Genomic DNA, 17,703 nt, shown 5'->3' with positions numbered 1-17,703 from the left:
CTGTCCCCATCATCCACCTGGAATACCATTTAGAATCCTCTCCCAAAGACAGACACTCTTCCAGGAGGTTAAAATCAAAAGACATAGCAGACAAAATGACAGGACCTTGGTATAACAGCATCTCACTTGGATCACGTTCCAAAGAGGCAATACCAGGAGTCAATTCTTTGCAGAAGAGATTTTTACCCACAGGTTCTGGCTCACAGAACAACTTAACAGCGCACTTACAAACACCCTGTGCCCTCTGCCTTGCTAAAGCAACCTTAACCCTTCTGGCTGAAAAGATATTACTCTGTTGAAAAGAACTGAAAATGCACAGTGCCTGAAGAAGAATGAACATGGCTCTTAAAGCTAACAGTAGCTGACATAGGATGGGGAACATTTCTGTGACAGCTTCAATATTTAACAAGAAAAGTATGGAACAATGAATCTCAATTTCCTATGTAGTGGTCTACTGTGGATTTTTCTTCCTGGAGTAATTAATAGCAAGAGAACACCCTTCTCACCCAGCAAACTAGGTGCTTACCACCCTTTGTTTCTTAGCAAACAACCCATATGTTTTCCAGACGCTGATCATATGTAAGAGTTTATTTTTAACATAAACTCTGGTGTAATATGAAAGTTCAGCTGCTACCAATTGCCAGTCTTCCCTAGATTTAGGCAACAATATATTTTGGGAGTATGACTCAAGAAAGCAGTCACATGAGCAAGTAAAGCAGGTGGCCAGGACTTACCACATAGCATCAACTTCATCAGAACATCCTCAGAGAAGGAAAAATAGCTCTTAACTGTTTGGGGAGATGATCAGCGAGTGGAAGAAAAACTGTTCTAAGGTATAGGTTGTAATTATTACAACCAATAAAGCAAACTGCAGAGTCTATTGCCTCAGCATCACAAAGAGATATATAAAAAAAACCCCACTACTCTTCTAATCAAAGTGATTATCACTGTGTTGCCAGTAAGTCTCGAAGAAACTCATTTACACATGGGGCCTCAGTCATAAGTTTAAGTTATGCCTGTGCCAAAGAAACAGCTTACCTGGTTTGCCCTCAAAAGTATCTCATACAGCAGCACACCTCATTTATTCACCCGATGTTTCAACTGCAATAGAAGAAAGAAGTTGTTTGTTAGTCTGTTGGGAAGGGAGATGTCCAAGCTACTCATAAAACTCTCACTGTCAGACCTACGCCAAGCACTGGGTCCTGTGATTGCACGAGAACAGAAGGCCAGCAGACATTGCATTGAGGTACCGCAAGTTACACTGTGGCCAAAACGTCATGTTCAGCTGGGATTCCTTAATCTCCTTCTTCAAGTGAGTTAAGCAAAAGAGAAGAGGAAATTGAATAATGTTATTTCTGTCATTTGTTTGCTTAGTAACAAGGCTTTGACCAAGTTAGCTGTTATAAAAGCCAGGTAGTTTTAGGATAAAGTTTTTCATCTTTAGCCAGAGATTTGAGAAAAGGATCCTACGTACTTTACTCAAACAAGCAGTCCGGGAGCATTACCGTAGGCAGTCCTGATTCAGAGTGATAGTTGGGAAGCAGCTAACTTTAGGGACATGGATTGTCCCATTTAATTAAAACCAGAGGTATTCTGGTGCTTGAAGCAATGTACATGCATGTGCTCCAACTCTGATTTGAATTCACCCTTGTGGGAAAAGGGATTACACACCCAAACTCTGCCTTGAGGCCAAAACAGCGAAGGACGTGACACATGCTCCAGAGGTATTACAAAAAAAGTCAAGCCAAGGAAACTTCCCAAAAGAAGAAAACTGGACATATAAGACAAAACCTTTCCTAAAAACCAGCATAACGTTGCATCAAAAGTGAAAAGAGGTTTTTAAGTCCCTACACTTCCACGCGTGCCATCAGCTCGTGGGCCACACACACTTTGAAAACATTCATTGAATACCCAGGAGAAAGGAAAACTTTAACTAAATACTGTCCCCTAGTCGAGACGGTCGCAATTTAATAATCCACATGCTTAAGTTAGACACACGGGGACAGCGGTAGTTCGGTCCCCATCCTGACCGAGAGACCATTGCACGTTTAGGAGTCAGTGATGCACCTCACAGTTAACGGGAGCATGCCGGGGCCAGTGCTGGGCAGCCCGACGCCGCGCGTCCAGCAGTCCATCAGGCTTTCGACGCTCACAGCTCCTCGGCCGCAGGACGGGCTCGGCCAGCTCACCGCAGCAGAGGAGACGTGGGCAGCTCCCGCTCAGCACCGGCGACCGTGCCACCCGCGTGGCCCTGCCTGTATCTGCCAGCACAGCAACAAGTTCTCATGGGAGCGTCCTTTAGGAAGTGAGTTGTTTCCCTGTAAGAAAATCCTATAATAGCTCAGACAACCAAAAGGGAGAGCTTCTCTCCATGGACAGGAGCTGCTCTGCTCTGCGCAGCACGCCACAGGAAAATCCATCCAGGCTCCTTCCATTGCAGCACAAAGGGATGTAAGATTTACTATCTATATCCCTCTTCTTATTCTGTCCTATTAAAGTGGTTATCTTATTAAGCCATTTGTTGTTGGTCTTTTCTTACTGAGATCCAGAAAGAGCCCTGCACCCTCTTGCTTCCTCCTCACCCCGGTGCAGAACACCCCCCTTTCTGAAACACCCATACGCACCAACTTCTGTCCTCGGTGTTGTGAAAGCTGTGGCCAACATCATTACCCTTAGAACAGTTAAGAGTGGTTCTTGAGAAGATAAGATGTTTGCTTGCATTCAATACTATCTGTATTGTGGCCAAAAGCCATGTTACTGCTCTGCTTTATATTGGTCTTTCATTATGAAAGAAGAATATTGAGTAACCTTTTCAAGAAACCAGTCGATTATCCCTGACCTCCACCGTAAGGGCCTGATCCCAAAGGTCCAACGTGCCTGCTGGAACACCATAGTTGCGGCAACATTAATGCTGTGTTCACATATTCTCCAAAATTTAGTTAGCATATAAAAATAATAGGTACAAGTGTTACATATGTATTTACTGCCAGAACCCAAATTCATAACTTCCTCTCCTCTTCTTTTTCCAGATTTTCCCTTTTTAGGTATGTCAAATAAAATATAGAAAGAAAGCAGCAAATGCATGTCAAAAAAAAATGAACTCCAATGAGACTGAAAATAAATCATCATCAAGTTTTCCCGTTTAAAATAAAGCCACAGGAACAACTTGAGCAAGAAAATGCTGCTCTTCAACAGACCTGAAGAGGAATGGATCAACACTCGCCCTCTCTATCCCTGTATTTTCTTTACCAGAGATTACATCAGTCCACGTCTGCTCATGAGTGTATTAGCTAGAGAGCATGGATCTGAAACAGAACCTGCCAAATGAGGGTACCTGGACTTTTCAGATTCTTGTAATACAAAAGCTGAACTTTCTGTCCAAGTGAATCCTCAAAAACACACTAGTATTAATTCATTTATTCTATTATTTCAGTTACTGTGTCTATACTTCCTACTTCAAGAATAACTAGCAGAAAGCATATTCTTGATGCAATTAATTGACTATTTTTAACCAATACTGACTTCTCAATGGACTCTAGCTTATCTGATTATATGTTAGCCAGAACTAAAGATAAATCTAAAAGGAATAAAATTTTTATCAGTCCACAAGGGGACTTGTGGATTTATTTTACTTGCAAGCAGATCCCATGTGATCTATCACTTAATTAAAAATGTTTTCTAGATCTAACTACCTTTCAAAGAAGGCCATGACTACAGATACACTAGTCATATCCATAATTTAAAAAGCATTAAATTACCAGAAATCAAAAAAGGGTTTTCTTTCGGGTGTTTGGGTTTTTTTTAATTCTTGTTTAGTTGAAGGTTCTGTAACCTTTTAAGGTTCAAAGAAAAGGGACTACATCCTCCTCATCAAAAGCTACTTTCTTAGCATCCTTTTACAAATTTCATCAAGCTATAAGCCATAAAACCACAAAACATTTTTATTCCTTCTTTTAGTTAGGAAATAGTAACATGTAGCTGTAAGCAGCTGAGTGGAAATACATTAGCAGAGCGTTCCTACAGTTCACATTATAATTGAGCTCTTATATATTTACTCATATGAACTGTACCACTGAGTGAGACCATCAATAAGAGTTAATTATATAAAGGTTCTACTAGACAGTATGATACCACTTTTCAGACTCATTTTTGTTGCAGATGATTCTGCTTCTTGAACTACGTAAAAAAAATGCTTTAGAGGTAATAAGATTTACTTTCTTCACTGGCTTTAAGGTTTGCTAAGCCTGGTTCAGGTTTCATATACAGTCCTGAATATTAGCTAGACTCTTATCATTTTTTTTGTTTCCTGGACAAGCTACTTTCAGTGACATTTATCACATCATCATTCCATCTTGCAGAAAATGATCTCTATTTTTTACACATTTACAAATACTCAGATGACATAAAGATTATTCTTTTTGTTACTTATTGACTGTAGGTACATAAAGTACAGGACCAACTCTTAACTTGTCTGGCTCCCATTAGCATGTTAATATAAATAACAAATTTCATGGAATGAGTAAGTATCTGGAATGAGTAAGACACCCCATCCTCAGGAGATTCTATTCTGATATCAAGCATTCATCTTCATTAAGGATTGGGATGCTTCAGCACATGAGGGGAGGATACTAGGAACAGTGCCTCAGAAAAGAACAGTGCAATGGTTGTCCAGGTTAATGTAGGAACGCTCTTTTTGGCATATTCCCTTTTTCTAAACAATAGTCCACCAAGGAATGTAAAGGTCAACACTTCTGCTCTTTATCCGAGAATAACTCCAGCTATTACAGAGCAAGACGATTTTGTGCCTCCAACCTAGCTACAGTTATAGTGCAGTTTAGGGAACACACTTTAGCAGTAGAAGAAAGACATCACAGGTGATGATTTGGTTATTGGACCATCCTTTACTTGCAAGGTAAAACTAAAGTGTTCATTTGATTTTTTATGCCTGGGACATCAATTTCCTTCTTTCACACCATGCCTTCATGTGTATCTGTGAGATTAAAACTTGAACAATAAAAGCAGCGTCAACTAACAGGCAATCATTAAGGGAAAGTGTCATAAATAATACCCCACAGAACAGGAAAAAACCCACCAGACCTCAGAAGTCAGAAAAGATGGCTTCATACTCAGCGTGCTGACTCCACCAATTTTCCTTGGACTCTCTTCAACATTCAGGTCCATGGTCAAATTCTGACTTATAGTTGCATAGATATATGCAGAACTTCAGCTAGAAAGGAGCTTGGTGTGGCATGATAGCTATGGCTCCCCTTGGTAGCAGGAAGGTCCTTTGACAGTTCTTCATATGTTTATCCGCAAGATCAGAGAGCTGGCTTTAAGGTATGAAAAGCTAGACAAAATTGTGGCATCCAAAGGGGAGATAAAAAACACTGACTACAGAGACAGGACTTTAAATCCATGTGAGCAGTCAATAACAAAAACCACAGACCACAGACTTGGGAATTCAACAATTCTCCTCAAGCTCGATTCACTCTCAGGACTGAATTATTCAGTAAACTTTTTTTTTTTTCCCAGTAGTGTTTGCAAAAGCTGTCAAGGAAGAGACTGTCAAATTAGAATTAAAGTCAAGTCAGAAGAGAAGATGTGTTTTCCTCCCTTTTTCTGTAGTTTTGAGGAAGCTTTCTTAAGATAGATGAAAATAGCAGATGACAAGCTACGGCACTGAGAATCCTCTCTATTAACAACATGGGGGGTATGAAGATCAAGAAAAAAAATGGTTATCTGCTATAAAGAGGTCATGAAAGTGATCCATCGTCTTGAAATGTTACACTGTTCACAGTCTTCTGGGCAGCATCTTCTGCTCTGAGCTTGCATCTGTGTCCCTTCCCTAGGCAGTACAGCTTTGTCTAATGGCGACATGGGAAAAAAACCAACTAAACACCCACCCCCCCACATCCTCCCCCAGATCCCACTCCTACTGTAGACTTAAAGTAGCTGTCTTGCTTTTTCTCATAACCTTCATTCAAACAACTAATTCATTATCTAGACCCCTTCAACTCACTTCATAAAACATAGCTGAGCCCCAGTTGTATCAGGACATTGGCTGTCAGCTCTAATACAGCATGGCTTCTAGTGACGCTTGACGGTATCTAAGAGATTTTACATACTTTTCTTCTGCTCAGTGCAGGATAGACATTTTGCTCTTCTTTCAGGACCTGCTGTGAGAAAGCAACCTACCTACCTACCATCACTCAGAAAACTCCAAAATGACATTTTACTAATTCTGACAAAGAAACAGCTTACAGGCCTCCTGCAGAGGAAAGAACAAAGCTTTTTACTATCCCGTGCTTAACACTGGTTTTATGCATTATGTTTTACAAATCTGAACAGATGTCAATAAATTACATGTGATTCCACATAAAATACCTTAAGGTTTTATAAATACCATCATGAAAATACACCACCATCCCTTCTCATGTTCCTTCATCACAGTATTTAATACTAATCTCAAAATCTTTAAACGTCTCCATATTATTAGCTGTACCCATGAACAGCCATCAAAGTTTTATAAGACATTCTCAAAATGATGATATCACCTTCTCTTTAGTTAACACTACCCTGTTTCCATATGACCTCTAGCACTCAATGATGAGTAAAAAGCCCAAATGGGGGCATACCTATTTTCTAACTACCCTCCCCCTAAAAGCATTCCTAAAACCTTCTGTGAAGAATAACTAATACATCTCAAGAATGAAGCTGCCCAGAAAAGCACCATCTCACAAAAACTCAGCAGTAGTTACCCACATTCCTATTTCTTATATGTTCACCTAAGCATTTTCTACTTCTCAGTGGCATAAAAAGATACATCCATTAAGAACAGAAGGTAAAGAGTATATGCATATATGAGGGAGAGTGAGGCAGAAAGTCTGGCACAGCCAATAACAGAAAGATTTGATAGATGTATCAATCTTTGATTCTACAATGGCATTTCCCTTCTCCAGCCTGGACTTCAGGTGACTGCCTTTAGTGCAATGGCATCCTTTAACCACAGCCATGTCCTCCTTCATCTCTGTCTTTTCGTCCTGCTCTTTAATCACAGAAGTTCACCCACTTTGACTTTTGGGGGGGGGGGCGGGGGGGGGACCCAACCAAAAAAACCTTGTTTGTCATGTTGCATTTAGTGAGTTTACTGCTCTTCATGTTTCCTTGATTTCCTGAAATACACATGGCTTCTTTCTTCCCTTTTCTTAAAGAAAAAAGTATTGACATGATGAGCTATATCCACCTATTTGTGGCCAAATGTCATTCAAACAATTATAAATACTTGATACAAATACTTGATGAGTTCTTGTTGCAGCATAACCATAATAAAAATTCTGATGCAAGTTGCCTTACTTTCTTCCAGAAAGGCATTCGTTTCGTGAATGCCTTAGCTTTGAAGATGATCTCATTGCCAAGCAACCCTTGTGTTATGGCCAGAACACCGGGGAAAAGCTTTCTTTCAAGAAAAGAAAGAAGAACGTGTCAATTGATGATGACAGAACTGTTGTAGGTCAAACAGTTAAACTTACTCTGACTCCATGTGTAGCAGGCTTGGGGATTTTTTTTCTGAGTACACTGTATTGTGTGAGGGCAGCGCTGAGCTAAACAGAAAAAGATAGACTTATGGCGAGTACAAGTTGTAACTCTCAAGATAAGGTTAACAGGAGTGTCCCACTGCATCATGCAATGCCCTTCTAGGACCAAAGTTAATCAGCACAGCATTCACCAGGGATCTCAAACATAACACGATCCCCTGAATGGGCAAAATCTGCAGCTGACACAAGAGTAACCTCATCACAACTAAGGGTGTGTGCAAGAACAGAAACATGCAATCGATGACAGCAAAATGGCAGATATAATCCAGTTTTCACAAGCAACCACAGGAAGGCAAAGTTGTATTTGCTTTGAGACACAGCAGATTACATTTACTGCCATTATCACCAGAGAGACACACGGGCATTTGCTTACACCGTGCACTTAGTATGTGCTCAGAGCTTTTGAGAATAGATGCCTTTGTTTACTAGCAGTGATGTCCAAACAATTTCATGGTCTTTCCTCCACCAGACTGAAAAATTTCCAACCCTCACCACCTGCCTTACAAATATCTCAGCACCTTCAAACTGCTGCTATTTAAAAAATGAAGCAAGATACTTTAGTCATAGGAGAAAGATAAAGAAATCACCACTTCATCACCAGGCTGTCCAGAGTTCACTTTGCAGCAAGCTAGAATCCAAGGCTAGCGATGGGCTTGTGGTCTCACAGCATAAAAACCCACACTCTAGTAAATGCATTAATATCACTTTGCCGTTGACATATTTGTCTGTCCTGGACAGACTACAAGCTATAGAACAGCACAGCCATCTAGGTCAGGGCCAAACTACCAAAATATAGCTAAATAATCTGCCTAAATGAGTCACAATGCACAAATTGTACAGTAATTCAAAATTTCATCACACGTGATCACTGGACTGCTTGGACCGTACTTCACTGATGTCTCTGTCAGTGGTCTTTGATAGCTCCTCTGTCTTTCCTCCTCTTTATTACATATCGCCAGCATTGGCCAGGACTTGATTTTGTGTTACAAATGGAAAAGTTTCTACCTCCAGAGAGCTTACGTACGTATAAATAATTCACTAGCCCTCTTGAAGCTGTTTTTTCCCAAAAAGGAATTCTGGTATCTCTGGTTCTACCAAGTTCTTTAAATTTTACCCCTTCTTCACTGAAGTAGGAAGAGCAGCAGCACTGCTAAAGCCTGGTCCTTAGTTTCAGAGAGCGAGCTGTGATTGACACGACCTCTTCAGAATTGTCTCTCTCCCCCCCCCCCCCCCCCCCCGGCCCTGCATGCTTGGAGAAACAAGCCAATCGCGTTGGTATTTCCAGCACCAAGATAAATATCTGTGCAGCATTTATTGAGACTAGTAGGAAGTCTCCCCATGCTTAGATGTGAAAGCATATGTCATAAAAATCTCTGGGCTTCAAAAATACGACCTCAACAACTATAACAGCTACACACCATTTTATTATCTGTTATTAATTGCTAATAACAACAAGCCCACGTGAAAGAGTTGCCTGTTTACTGATGGAATTATACCATATATACCTTATATGATGGCTTATACAATTATGTTTTACAGACATAATTTTTCTATTAAAAGCGAGGGAAAAAAAGTAATACCTTTGAGACATAAGCAAGCCTGCCAAAGCACTAGGAGACAAGAATTTATACTAGAGAACAACTTTTGTTGTTAATATCCACTCCATTTGCAGAATACGTCTTATTTCAACGACATACGTTTTTCCTTAGAAAAGAGCTTCCACTAGAAGATGTTGCTGTCTACGCTATTTCTAGAACCGTTATCCCCAGTCTTTAAACAGTAGGCTGAACATCCACACCGGTCTGAACTTTCCAAGCTCGTCATGGCCTCTGATATTTGCTTAAGCTATTATAAAAGGGAGAGAGAGAAAATAAATTAAGTTAAATGGAGCAGCCCGTTCTCAGCTTTTCCCCTCATGACACCCACCAGCCTCCCCACCTACAAATCCAGAAAGCGAAGCGGCACCTTACAAGTCTCCTACTTGTCAGGATAAACACGCTTAATGGCAGACGGCTTCTCAGCCTCCACACCTCCTCCGGCGAAGGCTCTCTCCTGCCCTCCCCTCGAGCTCTGGCCGGTCCCCTGGTGCCTGAGACTTCTCACCGCTGCTCCAACGCCTTTGACCCGTCGCCCAGGCCAAAGCAAGAGCCCGCTGAAGAACGCCGTTCTGCCCACAGTACATTTCTGACCCTTTCCCCTCCGCTAGGTTCCCGGCAGGGAGGGCGCGCATTATTTATAGCGAGTAATTTCAAGACAATCAGCTGAGCGAACGGAATAATTTCTGCACAGGAGTAGGCAGCGAGACGCAAAAAGCATACGGCATTTAACAAAGTGTTTGTTAACACTAAACGCGGACCAGCGAAGAGGCGGTCTGGGCCTGGCCAGGGAGGGAGGGGAGGAGGACGAGGCGCTGCCCACCAGCACCCGCGTTCGGGACCGTCCTTCACCAGACCCCACGCCGCTTCTCAAGTTTTCATCCGCGCCCCTTCTCACACACGGACGCGGGGGGAGCGCCGCGACCGGAGCCCTCCGCCGAGCGGGGCTCCGCGGGCAGCCCTGCCCCCGGGGGCGGACAGCGGCGCGGCGCCCGGCCCGGCCCGGCCGGGCGGAGGCAGGGCCGGCCCCGCGCCCGCTCCCGCCGCGGGGGAGAGCTGCGCCAGCGCGGCTGGGCGGTCGCGGCGCCGGCCCGGCCCGCCCTCGCGTTCAACTGGTGGGACACCCCCCCCCCCCCCCCGCCTCCTCCGCCCCCGGCAGCGGCGCGCAGGAGGCGGCGGGACGAAGCCGGCCGCGGGGGCGGGAGGTGAGCGGCGGGCGGCCCGGCCCGGCTCGGCTCGGCTCGGCTCGGCCCGGCCCGGCGGGGCGGGCGCCGCTGGCTGAGGATGCGGGCGGCGGCCCGGCGGCGCGGGCGGCTGCAGGCGGGCGGCGGGCAGCGGCGCGGCGCCTGACCGCAGGGCTCCGCTCCGCTCCCGAGGATGCTGGGGGGCGATGCCCGGCGACAGGGAGGACGAGATTTGCCAGAAAGCGCTGCAGCTGCTGGCCGACCTGTGCTCCGTCGGGGCGGTGGAGAACGAGAACTGCCGGGATTTCATCTACTACCTGCGGGACAGAGCCCGGCCCCGCCTCACCGACTCAGGTACGGCCGCCGCCGCGAGGTGTGCGGGCTGGGGCGCGGGCACCGGCGGCCTCCCCCGTCCCCGGGCTCCGGGAGGAGCACGAGCATCCCCGGGCATCCCTCGGAGGCCGGGTGCCGCGGGGAGAGGCCTGCCGGGGCGGCGGGGGCTGCCCGGGGGTGCGAGGGAAGAAGCGGGGGGGCGGCTCCCAGGCAGGCCGGGGCTGGCGGGGGGGGGGGGCGGATTTGCCCCGGTCTGGCCGGGGGAGGACGCTCGTCCGGGCTCGGCTGCCCGCCGCTGCGGCCGGGGCTGCCGGCGGAGAGGCAGCCCCCTCGTTTGGCAGGTCTCCCCCCGCCCGCTCCCGCCCCGGAGCCGGGTGGGTGTCCGCTGCCCGAGTGCCGGCAGCGCGGCGGGCGGGCGGGCTGGCAGGCAACTTTCTGCCTCGGCTCCGCCCGGCCCCGGAGCGGGTCGGAGCCTCCCTGCCCGGCGCTGCCTCCTCCGTGGCTTGCTGCAGTGTCACAAGCCCGGGGGACAGTTCTTGTGCTCCTCTGGGCCTCCCCGTCGCTCTGGGTCTGATCGTAAAGACGAGGGAGGGGGTCCTAGCTGAGTTTAAATGCAGCAGGATTTAAGCTAACTTTCCGGATCTGCATTTCACAAGCTACAAAGACTATTGCGTTTCTGTAGCGGACGTGGGGCTTGTAGGTCAGACAAGGTGCACACCGAGTGGTTTTGTGTGTGTGTGTGTGTCTGGATTATGGTTGCCTTTCCGTATCTCGGCATAACACTCTGACTTTAAAACTTTAACTTGAGCTTTTTAATAAGGAAGCTGAGCTCCAGCTGCACAAAAATGTTGAAAGATTGATGATGGTCGGTACATCTCTGGCCGTAAGGGGAAGGCGAATTGCAATTTGAAGTAGGAGTTTATTATATTTATTTTTACGCTGTCGAGTTGAGTTTGCTCAGTCAGAGGAGAAATTTAGAGAGTTAAAAGAGACGCTGATAAACATTTGCAGTACTGGAAGGACCTGCTGTTGTAGCAGCTGATCATCACAGCACAGTATTAATTCCTTTAATATTCTCTGAAATAAATCAGTTTGTTTAGCATAGGGCAGTCTAATGACACTCTGAAATATTTTTCTGTAATTTGGTGAGTCTGAAGTAACACTCAGAGCGCAACTTACCGACAAATACTTGGATATGCTAAAAGACCTGGAGGAAACAGGTAAAACTGAGAGAAGAATTTCAGGGGAAAAAAAGATCTGCTATCACAATAATTGAATAAGGAATTTTCTGACATTCAGTTCGGTTGTATCCAAAGATATTTGCATCCATTCTGGCTTTTCATTCACTTAAAAGTATTCAAATTAAAGTGATTCATGCAATGTTTGATAAGGATTCTTTAAAGCTAGGCAAATTTAATTGTTTTGTTCATATAGGCAGATTTAATTGCTTTGTTCATATAAGCAGTAATTTTTGTGAAAGACACCTGTGATTTTCTGTAATTTTCAATTTACCAAGGGATCAATCACATATTTGTATATCAGGTGATGATTCCAAAAATGTCTACTCAAATCAGTGCTCACTTTGAATACTAACTTACTGGAAATGCATATGGAGACTTTAGCCTCAGCTACTTGGATAACAGCTTTTCAGATTTCTTTCAGAAGCTACCTGCTTTTTTTCCATCAGCCTCGGGCAAAAAGAGTACCTCGCGTCTGTTTGAGAGCATTTTTAAAATATGGTGTGCTCAGTAAAAATTTATCACCTCTAACTAAAGATAAAAAAAAATAAATCTATATTTATTTCTACGTGTTTTGCTTAAACCATTATTATACAACAGCCTTCCGGTATTGTTGCAAACCTGCTCAATTACACAGAGCAGCAGTCCCTAACCTTCACCAGCCGATGTGCAGCAACAGTCAGCAATTATACTGCAGGCAGCATCTTCCTATTTGCCTCAATTTTAACATTTTTATTTTTTGCAGCTGCAGCCAGTCTCAGAGGGTCTAGCAGGCAACATGTTATCCATAAGCCCTGACTTGGAAACCACTTCTGTAGGGTAGCAATGTCAGGAATTTATTAATTACCTTTTCCTATATTTCTTTGATTAAAATACATATATTGTCCCAGTACACTGGCTGCCCATGTAGTTTGTCTAGCTGGTCCTTGGATGCGATGGTATGGGCTGTAAGAAGACAGTGTACATGACCTCCAAAAAGAAGTAATACGATTCACAATCAGAGGGTGGTAGCTTGACCAAAACCAGCTTGATTTACGTAGTGAGTTTCATTGACTTAGCAATGGCAAAATGGCATTAAAAAGCCCCAACAGCTGATCCATTCACTTTCCAGCCACTAGTGGTCTAAACATAGGGGTGTGAAGAAAACCTATACTGAAAGACAGCATCTTCTTAGCAGAATTAGGCAAAAGATGAAGGTAGCTATCCTTGTTATAACTTTTTTTTCCCCTCCCCCTGTGTGAAGGTGATGTGCGTCAGCCAGACCGAGCAACTTCCTCTTAGGCCAGCCAAAAGAGCTGTCTAAAAATGTGTACAACTTTGTTACAGCTGAGAAAAGTGCAGCTAGAAAACATACATGATTAGCTTTTGTACAGGAATGAAAGCATTTCTCCGTGCTTATAGAAGTTTTGCAATAAAGTGGCTACTTGCCTAAACCCAATGGATATGGATGATTTTACAGCACATTTGGTTTGAGCCATTCGTGTACGTTGGCTCTGTTACGGTAGCGGTGGGGGGCTGTACAGGTGCAGTAGTTATTAGAAAAATCAAACCCTAATTGAGGGAGGGAGGGAGCTGAGGGGCTGCTGAGCCTGATACCAGGGTTTGTCTACAAGCTCAGCCTCCCGGCACCCCTCGGTCCCAGCACTGAGCCGCCGGATCCCCGGAGAACCGCTTCTTTCTTGCCTGACATTTGATGCAGGTGGCTGTGTGGTTCCCCGCCGCCTGAGTATTTGTGTGTGACTCAGACCGGGAGGGCAGGAGGGAGGGGGACAGGAGGGGACTGGATGCTTGTGGTATGCGCAGCATCTTTATTTTTCATGTAACTTGCCCTATTGTGGGGAGTACTGTACAGTGCCCAGAGCGTAAGTTTAAGGGCTAATGAGTTCTGGGTTTAACGCGCTGGTCTGCTGGATTTAAAGGGTGACATGGGTGAGTCAGATTTTAAAGGTTTTCAGAAAACTAAAAATGCAAATTAGGCATTTAGTGAAAAATCTTCAATTAGTTCAGTAAGAGCTGTATGTCAGAGCACCCCTGAAAATCCCAACAGGCATCCTTAAGGATTTAGATACCTTAATAAGCTGGGTCTTTTTCTGTTCCATTGCTCCATTCCCTATTTGTAAAATATTGGTAATATTTTATATTATCATAGAAAGGTTTTATGAGGGTAAACTGCTAAGTCTGAGCACACCAAGTATGTAATACATTTGTAAGGGAGAGTCATATGGACCTCTTGGAGATATTCAGGTGAAAACCGTGTTAGTCATATGGGCATTTGAAAACAATCACTCAAGATCACGTAGTATCACCCCATGACACCAGATAAAGCAAATATTGTAGATGAGAAATCGAAGTTGCTTGACTAGAAAAATTATAGTAATGTGTAAGAAAACCAAAACCACCAAAAAACCCAAACAAAAAAACCCATGAAGGCAGAAAATCTCTAATGGAGAGACTGACCATTAAAAGAGGCATTAAGACCAAAAAAAGTTGCGTGTCCTTGTGGACCATTTCTGTAATAGATTTACCTTGCAACTTCTTAATTGAAAAACTTGGTGTGGCATGAATCAAGGCTGCCAGGAAGGGTGCATACGTTTTTGTACATGTGACTGGACTTTTTAAAGGATGGACACTTTGGGGGGGAGTGGGAATCAAGAGGAAGAGTTACATGATTTTGATTTAGGATAGTTTAGAGTTTGGCATAGAAGAGAGGAAGAAAGTCTTTTGGTGGCTGGAGCTAGTGCCCTGTTCTCAATCTACCTGGTACGTGACTGTGCGTTACGCTTCCATTGTAGCTGATTTGACTGCTTTAGAGCTACATTTCAAAATCAACTGTAAAGCTCTTGCCGCTAGTTGTTGTAGTTCTTGGTTGTAGGTGATTCTGGGTCTTTTGGGGATTTTTTTTGTTGTTCTGAAGGGAATCTTTGTTTTTAAAAAAACGGCTTCCCAGAAATGGCAGTGGCAGGCTGCCGTTGCTCTTTGTAGACCTGATGAATTTCTGCACTGCCTGTTGTTGTAGTGTTTTGACAACTTCTTTGCAGCAACTTGTGCTGCCTGCGTACCTTCCAGTGCCTGCTAGATATAGCAACAAAGTGCTTAATGCATAGTTACGTGTTTGCTGGCATTTGCCGAATATCAGTAAAATTAAGTTATATAAAAGAAGAGTATAAAAGAGTTGCACACCGAGACTGCCTTACACAAAACTTCATCTCCTTAGCAGATTCTACAGATGGAATTTTTTTCCTTTAATTAAAAAGTATGCAAAACTTGGAATAAAAAGTTCAAAAAAAGTCAGAGAAAGCTGTTACAAACCTGAGGACTGGATAAATATGGAGGTAAGGGATATTAAAAAAGCCTAGTCCATTAATCGTAATGAATTTTCATTAATTGTGTAGCAGAAAAATGAATAGAAATAAAAAGTAAAGTTTGCTCTCCTTTTCCGTTGGATTGCACATCTTAAGGATGAGCGAGTAAGGTCTTAAAATGTTCTTAATTATGTGCTTTAAAACTCACTAATAGAGGCTAAAACAAAATACATTGTGAATATTGTGAGTATAGTGATGGCCATTAGGCATAAAGTGTGCTACAGGTCATAAATATGAGATCAATATTGTACAGTGACAGAAAGTCAGATTTTAGTACTTGATGGAGGTAAAGATAGTTGACAATCAAGAAACTAAAAAATGCGGGCACGGAAATGTGATGGATATTGAAGACACAATGTATGAGAAGGTGCAGTTATGGTCTTGCAGTAGAATTTAAGAATCTTATTAATCAGGACTTTGTTTTTTCATGTATACTTTTGACTTCAGGAAAGGGAAAAGCACAAAGAAACGAAAAGGCCTAAGTGGCTTCAACGTGGCCTCCCAGCCCACTGGTGGAATGTGAGAGCCGAGGTTTTCTGCGGAAAGTATCATTCCGATAGACTGGTCATTCCCTAGGAAGCTAATACTTGCAATTAAATAGTATCCTAGCAAGCCTCCCTTTAATTCAGAACTGAGTTTAAAAACAGAACCTGTCTTCAGAAAGTAGTTTAATTTCTTAAGAGGGTATTTTTAAATTTTTGTAACTCACATGATTTACTGATTTATCCCCGCCCCCCCAAACTTCCAGGAACATATCAAGCTGCAGAGTTCCATCAAGATGCTAAGTACATCTAGATTTATCTAGATAAATGCAGAAAGCATTTACGAGTTGTAAAGACTGGAAAAAGATTTGAGTGGGTGAAATAACTTTCAGTATGTTTTTTATTTTTATTTTACTCATTATGAGCCATTGCTTTCCATATTTTTAATTTTCTTTTCCTCCTGCAAGATGAATGTAAAATGCTGCCACTCCAAATTGCTAGTATTCTCTTTGTCGTGCTAGTGCAAAACTCTTTGCAAGATAGAGGACAAATATGAATCGTGTTCACTGACATGATGTCAAATGAATGAAGAAGTGTGAAGCCCAAGTTCCTTTGCTTTTCAAGAACTAAAGTGCTATTTCAAGAGTTTAAAAATAATACAGTGATGTTATGTATTTTAGACTAAAAATATGTATTCCTTTTCTCTTTTGAAAAGTCTGGAACAAGTTTGCAGGAGGTAAAAATAATTATTTCCTGTTGCTTGTATTCTAAGATGCTCTGCTAGTTTAATTCCCTTTAAACAAACAGGCTCTCAGAGATCTTCCTGTCATTCTGAAAGAGTTTGGTATTGTTTTTTCCTGGGAAGTCTGTTTTAAACAGATAACTAAACTTTGAAACAAAGTGTAGAAAAGAGCACATTGTGGTCAAAAAAAAAGAGACTACCTGTGTGCTTAATAACGGTTTGAAGCTGCCATTAAAGTAAATTAATTTAAATAAAAGTAAATTAAAGATTTTACTTTAATATAACTGCCTATAACTTCTTCCTAGAATAGATTTTTGTTCTTTTTACAGGTGATCTAAAGATGCATAGGTATTTAAGTTACAATTTATACCTCAGAACCAGAAAAAGAGAAGACCACAAAGATCGTTCTTACAATAAAACTGATCTTGAGCTTTGATCAGGTTGGAGCATAGTCATATGAAATACTGTTCCAACATGAAAGGACAGATCCTTGCACTACTAAATCACTTTACATTTTTCAGTGGTGCAAAGCAACTTCTGTGTAGTAGTACTTTCCTCTAACTTGAGCAGACAGACATGAGTAGGTTTTCTGTAGTCCCTCTGACCCAGACTCAGGCCACTGCTGAGCTGTGGCTGCTCTTGGGCGTTGTGGGGAGGAGACCAAGTTTAACTGTATGAGAAAAAGACAAGATGAAGGTGGCTTCTAGCCCTTCTTGGCCTCTGCATCCATACTCAGTATAGGTGTGGAAAGCAAGAGCTTTCTGGGGCTTCCATTTCCATTTTGGTTTTACTTGTCACCTATATGGGATTTAGACCAAATGTCTGTTGTTTACAGTGCACTTAGGCACTGAAACTATAGCATAACATTGTGTTACGCTTGTGTTAAATAGACTGATGCCAACTACACCCCTTTGTATTTAACAAAAAAAAGTATGTTTACTCGTATACTATATTCATTGTATATATATATATATAAAAATAATATTTATTTACTGAAGTCATTGCAAGCAGATGTGAGAAGTAATCCTAAAAGTTAGAATAACATACCATTTGAATCAGAAGTCAGTTATCTCTATAGTCATCCCACAGTTTATGCAAGTCTCTTCCAAATGTGCAGTGAACGTTAAAGTGAATGGTTATTTTGAATTGTGAGTAACACAAATATGTATCGT

The 17,703-nt window shown here is 42.9% G+C and overlaps 1 protein-coding gene and 1 long non-coding RNA gene across 6 annotated transcripts in view; one reads left to right on the top strand and one right to left on the bottom strand.

The window, feature by feature from the left end:
* The window catches only part of LOC128152333 (uncharacterized), a 141,671-nt gene extending 131,594 nt beyond the window's left edge, over positions 1 to 10,077 (bottom strand). The window contains exons 1-2 of the long non-coding RNA XR_008238615.1: positions 10,014 to 10,077; positions 1,039 to 1,101 (exon numbers count right to left, since the gene is read on the bottom strand). This is a non-coding gene — a long non-coding RNA (uncharacterized LOC128152333). The remainder of the gene's footprint in view (positions 1 to 1,038; positions 1,102 to 10,013) is intronic.
* Positions 10,078 to 10,469: 392 nt separating this feature from the next.
* The window catches only part of SYT9 (synaptotagmin 9), a 73,426-nt gene continuing 66,192 nt past the window's right edge, over positions 10,470 to 17,703 (top strand). For all 5 annotated transcript variants that reach the window (XM_052810472.1, XM_052810473.1, XM_052810471.1 and 2 more), the window contains exon 1: positions 10,470 to 10,728. In XM_052810472.1, the coding sequence (XP_052666432.1) occupies positions 10,581 to 10,728 (148 nt within the window). In that variant the 5' untranslated portion in view covers positions 10,470 to 10,580. The remainder of the gene's footprint in view (positions 10,729 to 17,703) is intronic.

Source organism: Harpia harpyja, chromosome 16, assembly GCF_026419915.1.
Source record: "Harpia harpyja isolate bHarHar1 chromosome 16, bHarHar1 primary haplotype, whole genome shotgun sequence".
NCBI lineage: Eukaryota > Metazoa > Chordata > Aves > Accipitriformes > Accipitridae > Harpia > Harpia harpyja.
The sequence above is the reverse complement of the archived record's forward strand: the minus strand, read 5'-3'. Positions and strand labels throughout refer to the sequence as shown.